General features: G+C 34.3%; 1 protein-coding gene across 1 annotated transcript; it reads right to left on the reverse strand.

Annotated features, from left to right (window-relative positions):
• Window positions 1-4,645: 4,645 nt before the first annotated feature.
• LOC127121531 (cytochrome P450 71D8) lies at window positions 4,646-6,371 on the reverse strand. Its single transcript, XM_051052010.1, has 2 exons — window positions 5,435-6,371; window positions 4,646-5,314 (listed from the first exon to the last, which is right to left on the reverse strand). The coding sequence occupies exons 1-2, from the start codon at window positions 6,338-6,340 to the stop codon at window positions 4,703-4,705; spliced, it is 1,518 nt and encodes a 505-aa protein (XP_050907967.1). The 5' UTR covers window positions 6,341-6,371; the 3' UTR covers window positions 4,646-4,702.
• Window positions 6,372-9,878: the final 3,507 nt, after the last annotated feature.

Here is a 9,878-nt window from a genome sequence, read left to right on the forward strand (position 1 = left end):
GTCTGTGAAGAGCTGGTATTTATAGTAGTAGAGGTGATCTAATGGGCTTAAAATGAGGTCCAAAACTTCAGATTTTCGCAAGCTTCGCTAGGCGAAGGAATTGCTCGCCTAGCGAGCAAGCTAGTTTTGGGCTTTTTTCTGGATCTGATGCTTCGCTGGGCGAGTGTCATGATGAAGTGTTCGCTAGGCGAAGGAATTGCTCGCCTAGCGAGCAAGCTAGTTTGGGCCACTTCGGGATTGGGCCTGTTGTGAGCTGGGCTTTTGTTCATTTGATATCAGTGCCTTGCAGAGCAAGTCGGAGGGTCTTGAGGGATGCTTTGAAAGATGCCTTGTAATATCAACGGGCAAATTTTGGGGTATGACACTCACCATCGAGAAAATTCTACTAGTGAGATTGATTGTCGAGTTCGCTGATGATTGAATCGATTGTATTAACTTTGTAGTCTCGTCTTTTCGGACATAAGAGAATGATTGAACCCTTTTAGCACTTAGAAGCTCTAGCACACATATTTTCCTCATTTGTCTCCAAAAATCACCATATGTAGAAAACATAATATCTTTTGAACCATAAACTATAATTTCAGGAGAAAGAAATTTTGGCCTATTAGCAAAAACAACATCATGTGTTTTCATGACTTCTTTGGCCATTTTGGGAGATGATACAATTATAGTAGAAATTTCACCAAGTTGAAGGTGCATTAAAGGTCCATATTTTTGAGAAATCTCTTGTTGAGCATGGTGTGGAAGTTTCTTAAACGTGGCTAGTTGATGAAGGTTACCAATGAGAGGAAATTTCTTTGGACCAGGTGGTAACTTGTTTGCTTTTAGGTTGAAATATTTTGATAGATAATGAAATAGGAACAATAGAAAAAAGGGAATAATAAAGAAGGAAAGATGAAGTTCTATTGTGTTGATATTTTAGAGGAGATTGAGATTACTTAACTCTAAAGTTTTTGTTTGGTTTAGTGAGATGCTATGAGGTTATTATTTATAGACTCTCGAGAAAATCCAATCAGCTTTGAAAACCTTCATGAGCTACTCGTAGATTTTCAAACCCATCTCAAAAGAGATGAAATCAAGAGTGACAACCAAAAAATCTATCTATTTCCACTCCCAATTCCGCAATCAAAGGCAAACAATATTAACTAAATCAGGGAAACTATCAGAGGTCTTCATACCCCTACAATGGAGGATGCACATTAGCATATCGGTCTCGCAGTATTATTTGTCAATGATGTGACAAATTTGGGCATACAACAAAGGCTTACTATAAGTTACATTGTTACCCAAAGCGCTCTAATGGTCATATGGCTCATCATGCACATTCAACATCTCATATTGCTCATGATTGGGTCATGGATTCTGGTGCAACTCACCGCTTCACCAATGCTTTGAACGACCTTCACCTAAATCTCCTTTATCATGTCAAATATGAGTTAACCACCAGACATACTGGTAAAACATCTATCTGCACTCCTTCCCACTCACTTCATCTACCAACTTTTTTACACGTTCTTGTAATTTCAAAAAAATATTTTTTCTATTGCCTTTCTCTGTCAAAGTAACCCTATCTATGTGAAAAAAAATTCTAACTATTTTTTGGTGAATGATTTTAATACAAGGGTCACTCTAATCAAATGTAACCATAAACAAGGTCTTTAAATTCTGTCATAACCAATAATCACCCTAACAACACTTCACGCCATCTCCTTTAACCCACCTTGGCATTACATTCTTGGTCAGCCATCTGATTGCATTTTGAGTTAATTTCCTTTATTTAAACAAATAAAATGGTGGGATCAACAACCATGCATCCCATGCAACATAATTAAGAGTTATACGTTACCTTTTTCTACATCTAGTATTTCTAGCACAAAACCACTTGAACTATTGTATATAGATGTATGAGTCATTCACCCATCTAGTATTTCTACATCTCGTTTTTAGTCACTCAAAATAATTTCTTCAAAGAATGGTCATCCTAAAAAATTTCAACACTTTTGGTCCCTTAAGCAACTTAGCGACGATTTTTACAACTTAGCGACTGGATTATCGATAGTTTTAGTAACGGTTTTAGTATTAGGGACCAAAAGTGCAGATGAAATTTTTTAGAAGGATCATTATTTGAAGGAAATATTTTGAGGGACTAAAAACGATATTTGAGATATTTAGGAGGACCACAAACATATTTAACCCTTGTAAAGTTAAACTAACACAATGAGGGATAATTCATCTAACTCAAAACAATCCTTACTAATCATGGGATATCACACTACCCACATTCCACCTCATACACCCGAACTCAGTGCAATAGTCGAACACCGACACTGACACATAGTGGAAATCAACAAGGTTCTCCTACATACCGCCAACTTACCCTCATTTTAGGGTCGTGCATTTCGCACGACCCTCTACTGTATCAATAGACTCCCAAAATCGGTCCTCCATATGAAATTTACATTCTAGCTACTTCACAAAACCAAACCTAACCCCATACATGTCTATTCTTTCAAATATTTATGTTTCATTTGGTTGAAACTCTACACTTCCCACAAACTCCAATCCCAATTTCACCCTTGTATCTTTATAGGTTATGTCGATACACAATACGCCCACCATTGCCTTAACCCAAACACACATATAATATACACCTATAGACATGTAAAGTTCTATGACCATAAATTTCTTTACAACACATACCATCCACCCAATAATCATTCATCAACATCATCTATTATTGCACAACTACCCATTCACATGTTCATTCCTATACTAAACTGAGTTCATCCACCAAACACTAACCAACACGCAACCTCTCACCCTACTTAACTACCTCAATCACTGAACACACATCAACACCTACATTAATAATACACTCACAAATTATAATCAACCAACCAAATCATTATTTGATGATCAATGAAGAGGGTGTCTACACTTCAAGTCATTCATCACGTAATATTCAAAACCTTTCACCTTTTGTTCATATACCCTTGAAAAATAACTCTCATACAACTATTATACTACCGAGTCAGCCACTAACTTGATCACAAAACAATATTTTGAAGCCTAAAAGACCTTTTCAAGTTATAAAATACATATTGGCCGAAAATGTTGAACCTTTAAATTTCAAAGAAGTTATGAAACACGGGCACTGAAGGAAGGCCATCTATAAAGAGTTTGACGTTCTCATAAGAAATGTAACATGACCACTTATCATACCTCCAAAAGGCGCTATCATTGTCGTATGCAAATGGTTGTTTCGCATTAAAAGACAAGTGGATGGCTCTCTTGCTCGATATAAATCTCGCCTTGTTACAAAAGACTTTACTCAATGTCACAAATTAGACTTCCATGAAACATTTTCCCTGGTGGTTAGGCCTCAAACAATCAATACCATCCTTACTCTTACTCTTTGCCACAAATGGACAATGCACCAACTCAATGTGAATAATGCATTTCTTCAAAGGTCTCTCTGAGAGCAAGTTTATATGAACCAACCATCTGGACTCAAGTATTCACAACATTTACACTATGTATGCAAACTACACAAAGCCATCTATGGCCTTCGCCAAGCTCATCGGGCATGACATAATGCACTAAAGAGTTTCACGGTGTCCTACGACTTTTCATGCAACAAAAGTGATCCATCTCTCTTTATTTATGAAGATGCATGCATTCTTGCTTACTTCCATGTTTAAGTTGGTAACTTACTCCACACTGGTAACAAGAACCACTTCCTACAAGAATTCATCTTAAATCTATTTAAAAGTTTTCCTTGAAAAACATGAGAGCTCAACTCAACACTATTTTTTTGGCATAGAAATCATTCCCACCAACTCGGGCGTACTCCCATCTCAACACAAGCATATCAGAGACATCCTCCAACGATTTTATATGGAGGGCGCCAAGCCCTCAGCCATACCACTTACCGCTACAACAACACTTCAACTCCATTATGGAACTATATATACTAGAAGTATTGTCGGAGCTCTTCAATATCTCAAACTCACCAAGCCTGACATATCCTTTTCCATAAACAAAGTTGCATAATTCATGCACTAACCCACCACCCTTCATCTCCAACATCTCAAAAGAATTTTACGATATCTCAAAACCATAATCAACCATGTCATTCTTCTACATCCTACAACCACACACAACCTCATTGCCTATTTCGATGTTGATCGGGGGCAGAGATACCGATGATTGCACCACTACTTTAATGATAATTTTTAAAAAATAATGTTAATTATTATCGATGTTTTTCAATAACACTTTTACAAAAAATATTATTAAAAAATATTATTATAGACTATCAATCTTAACTCAATTGACAAAAATTAATATTATTATATTAGACATTAATACCTATACTAATATCAAAATTTAAACTATAAATCTCGCGGCTATGTGTCAGTTCCTATTGATTATTAAATAAATAAAAATAGAACATTGTCAAAGTTCAAAATATATCAAAATTTCTGGAATAGTCTCTAAATATGTATAATATAATAATATGCATGAGTACTATATGATTGTAGGCACCGTTGCAGCTGAGATATTGGGACCACGTGATCCTCAATTTAAGACTCATTTACAGTCGCATTTTGTTATATAACAGAACAACCCTTCAACTTTTATTTCTGAAATTTTACATATGATAATAGTAGATATTTATTTGAGTAAACATAGGTTGAAATCACATAACATAAACACTAGGAATCAAACACAACTCCTTTTCCCTTCCAACCGCCAATCCAAAATGTTCAGTCATATCCAAATCTTCATGTTTCATCGCATCTGGAAGCTCCCAATCAAAATGATAAAGTAACTTAGCCAAAGGAAGCATAACACTAGCCAAACCAAATGACATACCAGGACACATTCTTCTCCCAGCTCCAAAAGGAATATACTCAAAATTATTCCCTTTAAAATCAACAGAACTGTCATCGAATCTCTCCGGAATAAACGTCTCCGCGTCGTTCCAGTAATCCGGATCCCTTGCCATAGCCCATGCATTTATCATAACTTTCGTGTTTTTCGGTATTTCGTATCCGTCGATGACGGTTAACTCAGAGCTTTCTCTAGGGACCAGTAAAGGAGAAGGTGGATGTAACCTCAATGTTTCTTTCATTACTAATTTTAAATATGAGAGTTCTTGTAGATCAGATTCATGCATTGTTTCTTTTCCTTTGAGTGCTTCTCTTAATTCACCTTGAACTTTTTTTCTTGCACTAGGGTTTTTCATCAGTTCTGACATAGTCCACTCTATTGTTGTTGCTGTTGTATCAGTTCCAGCAACAAATACATCCTGAAATACCATCAATATATATTTATTTATTTTTAAAAATTAAAGAGAAGAAAAAAATTTATAATTTTTTTTAAAATTTTATATATATTTTTGAAAATAAAAGAGAAAAAAGTTACTAACCCAAATCACGGCTTTGATGTGGTTGGTTGTTATTTCGACATCAAGGTTACCACTTTCTTGGACTCTTAAAAGAACATCGACAAGATCTTCCTTCTCGACATCAACGTTGTTGTCGTTGTCTTCTTTTGCTTTTGATCGTTTTTCTTGATGTTGTTTAACAATGTTTCCTATGATTGTGTCTACGCGCTTGTGAATTTTCTCTAACTTTGATCTCATCCCGGTTAGCATATGTAACGGTTTAATTGAAGGAAACATGTCATCAACATCAAGTCCACTAGACAGCTCCACAACCTTTTTAACCAATTCAACGAATTCTTCTTGATCTTTTGATTTATCACCAAACGCCGCTCTTGAAATAGCGCTACTCACCATTGAGAAAATTCTACTAGTGAGGTTGATTGTCGAGTTCGCTGATGATTGAATCGATTGTGTCAACTTTGTAGTTTCTTCTTCTCTAATATAAGAGAATGATTGAACCCTTTTAGCACTTAGAAGCTCTAGCACACATATTTTTCTCATTTGTCTCCATAAATCACCATATGGAGAAAACACAATATCTGTTGAACCATAAACCATGATTTCAGGAGAAAGAAGTTTTGGCCTATTAGCAAAAACAACATCATGTGTTTTCATGACTTCTTTGGCCATTTTGGGAGATGATACAATTATAGTAGAAATTTCACCAAGTTGAAGGTGCATTAAAGGTCCATATTTTTGAGAAAGCTCTTGTAGAGCATGGTGTGGAAGTTTCTTAGACATGGCTAGTTGATGAAGGTTGCCAATGAGAGGAAATTTCTTTGGACCAGGTGGTAACTTGTTTGTTTTTGGGTTGAAATATTTTGATAGATAATGAAATAGGAACAATAGAAAAAAGGGAATAATAAAAAAGGAAAGATGAAGTTCCATTGTGATGATATTTTAGGGGAGATTGAGATTACTTAACTCTAAAGTTTTTGTGTGGTTTAGTGAGATGCTATGAGGTTGTTATTTATACACTCTTGAATATGTTATAGTTTGGTAAGCTTTCATATAAGACCTTATGTTGAAGTTTAGTTTTTATGGCTATGCTTTTAATAATGTGTACTTGATGTTGACTAATCTATTGACTTTTCTTTTTGTTGACAAAACCTCTCTAAGCTTTCTATTTTTTGTTTCATGAAAAAGATTATTTATGAATATAAATATAAGACTCTCATGAGTTTTGTTATTACTTTTTATAAGATTCTCAATTGATTTTTTTTTAAATTATTTATTTATTTAGAAACTTATTTTTAATTATATTATATTATATTATATCAATTTATGTGATATGCAATAATAAATAATACAAATATTAAAAATAATTTTATACAATTATACAATTTTTCAACAAATTTATTATTATAATTGATTTTTTTTTATTAAAAGAGAGATTTGAGTCCTGTCATCAATGATAAGTTTGAAAGTTGAATTAAATGTGAAAGCTGAATTAAATAGAGTGAGATGATAAACTACATCAATTATAACAAATTTAGCTTTTGAAAAAAAAGTATTAATCTGTTATTATTTAAAATATATTGAAACTTCAGGTTCATTTAAATACGATTAACCTATGCTGACAATCAAATAAAAATTGTCACCCTGTTTGTTACGTAGTATGCTGTTTTTTTTGTGTGGCTAATATCACGCATACTTACATCACACATGATAGATTTTTAGTTACAAGATTCCTCTAAAATAGTGGGTTTTCTTTTGCCAACTTTTCCAAAATAAAATTGTTATGAGAAAGAATATTTTTAATATAAGGTCTTGTCCAACTCTGACGGTTTTGTTTGTGGATTGTGTTTTGGAAATGTTTCTCATTTGTTTGTTTGGGTTTGTTACATATAGTATGGTGGCAAGTTTGTGATATATATAATCTTGATATGGATTGGGAGGGAGGTTCTTTTGTAGAGGGATCTTATTTTGCATTGAGATTTTATTTTATTTTGATTTGGTCTATTTAAAAATTTCAGAATGACTTAATTTTTACAAGTACGACAATAAAAAATGGAGGATACAGAAGATAATATCTTTTTTTTCTTCATGTAATTAGTATATAGGTAGGTCGTCGGGTTACTCATTAATTTATTGTAACAGTCTTATAGTTCTATTCTCTACTTGATCTTGATCAATTTCAGCCTAAGAGTTTGGGGTTTGGATTCTCAATTTGTGTTTACTTGGATTGTAAAATGGAAGATGTTGTTTTTTTATGATGGTTTTCGGTATTGAGTTCTAGTCAATTACCTTATGGTGGTGTAGAGTTTTTGTTGGTTTTTGTGTTTAGGGTGTCTTGTATCGTTTTTTGTCTGTTTTTTTAGGGGATTTTAGGGCACATTTTGTGCTTTTGTACCCAAAGAATTTTCAAAGGTGAAAGATTTGAAGATTGACGATAATGGTGAAGGTTTAAGTGTATCAAGAGGAGGAAGTGAGCGTAGAAGGATGTCCAAATTAAATAGGATTGACAAGTAAAGGTTAAAATGCTTTACTTTTTAGAAACCCGATCACTTTAAGAGGGATTGTCCTGAGTGAGAAGGTAGTGAAGATTTTGTTCATATTGATGCTACCTTAAATGAGATAGTTATGAGAGTGATAATGCACTAGTGGCATGGAATTTGGAGATTGAAGAGAGTTTGGTCATGGACACATGTTGCTCTTATCACATGTGTCTAAGAAAAAAAATACCTTGATACTTTGAATATGGAGAGAGGTGGAGTAGTTCACCTTGGTGATAATAAGGCTTTAGAGGTTCATGGTATTGGTACAATCAAACTTAGAATGTTGGACGATCATGAGTTTCTTCTTCACTACGTGAGGTATGTTCCAAAGCTCAGGCAAAATTTATTATCCATAAACATGTTTGATGATCTAGGCTATTGCACTAGAGTTGAACATGTGGTGTTGAATATTTTACATGGTAAAATGATCCTAGCTAAATGGTCTATAATATGTGGCTTATATATTTTAAAAGGTTGCAATCTTGTTATTCATTCCTCATTAGCTAATGAGGAATTTCATGAAAAAAAAATAAGCTATGAGATTTAAGGTTAAAGCATGGTGGATGCATGTAGGTTGTTTCAGAACACTTTAATGATATTTTCATAAGACAATGGATAGAAACACATTTGACTGCATAGTTGTCATAGAGTTTCTAGGGTTAGGCCAGTGCCAAAGCAGCTTGCCTGATAGGCAAATATTCATTAACATGAATATACTTCAAAACACTTGGTTTGGAGTACGAAGACCATAACATACTATGTTTTGAAGGATGTCAATACTTTTCTCATTGATTAAATCAAGCTAATTCAACTTGACATTAAACTTGTGAATTGTGTCTTTGATGGTTATCCAAGAGGTATGAAAGGTTATGAACTATTGGGAGTGGAACCTGGAGGATCGAAGCTCTTCAATAAAAAATGTACTACTTTAAGTGACTTCTATCAAGGGAAGAAAAGTAAGGGCCTAAGGATGAAGATTTTGGAAACTATGGAGGAGAAAATTCAGTTTAAGGTGGAGGTTCTTACTATGGACACGAGTAGTAGTGAGTGAACGATTACAAAGACCTCTAATTATCCTTTGACTCGCGATAAGGTAAGGAATGAGATTCTACCATCTCAAAGGAACAATTATGCAGGCCATGGATGTTATGCTTTGAATGTGGCTATAGGGTTACAAAACATAGAAATCAGGATCCTTTAGGGAGGCATTCGAAAATAGGTGTAGTCAAATATGGTTGAAGAATCATACTTGTGGCTTGTTAGACTACTAAAGTAGAAAAATATTGAAGAATCATACTTGGGTGCAAGTGGAAAGATCAAGGTTCAAGCGATGGTTGAACTTGGTAAAAGTTGTTCAATAGGTGTTGAATTGGCAGAGAGAGTCAAAGTAGTTGATGGGTAAATTGACATCATCAGGGTTTCATGTCAAGGTGGAGATTGTGAAATTATGCCTTAAAACCTTAAGTAATGAATTGAAGAAACCATAAATCATCATGGAGGTACAGCAGGTTGCGGCGATGCGACAGTGGGTTCGGGTCTGACAGACGGTTTGGTCTGTCGAAGCTCAGGTTCAGTTTCTCGATTCGTGTGTATTAGGATTTGTTGTTTTTTGGTTTGTAGAATAGTTTGTTAGTGGATTATGGTTTTGGGTATGTTAAGTATTTGTTGGATTTCAGTAGTTATAAATATGTATCTACACCATTCTTGTCTACACAACCTTCAGAACTTTAGAGTTGAATACAAAGATAAAGGTTTTAGAATCCTAGAGATAATCTTACAAAGGCAAGGCTAATTTCCTAAGGTTGTGTTTGTATATCATAAAATGAACGAAGCAGAATAAAAAGAGCATAGAGGAATGAAGCAGAACGAGATCCATACCAATTTAGGAATCTTTTATTAGGCAAGGTTCTCCTTTTGTAGCTAAAACA

The sequence above is a fragment of the Lathyrus oleraceus genome, chromosome 2 (genome assembly GCF_024323335.1).
Source record: "Lathyrus oleraceus cultivar Zhongwan6 chromosome 2, CAAS_Psat_ZW6_1.0, whole genome shotgun sequence".
NCBI classification, from domain to species: domain Eukaryota; kingdom Viridiplantae; phylum Streptophyta; class Magnoliopsida; order Fabales; family Fabaceae; genus Lathyrus; species Lathyrus oleraceus.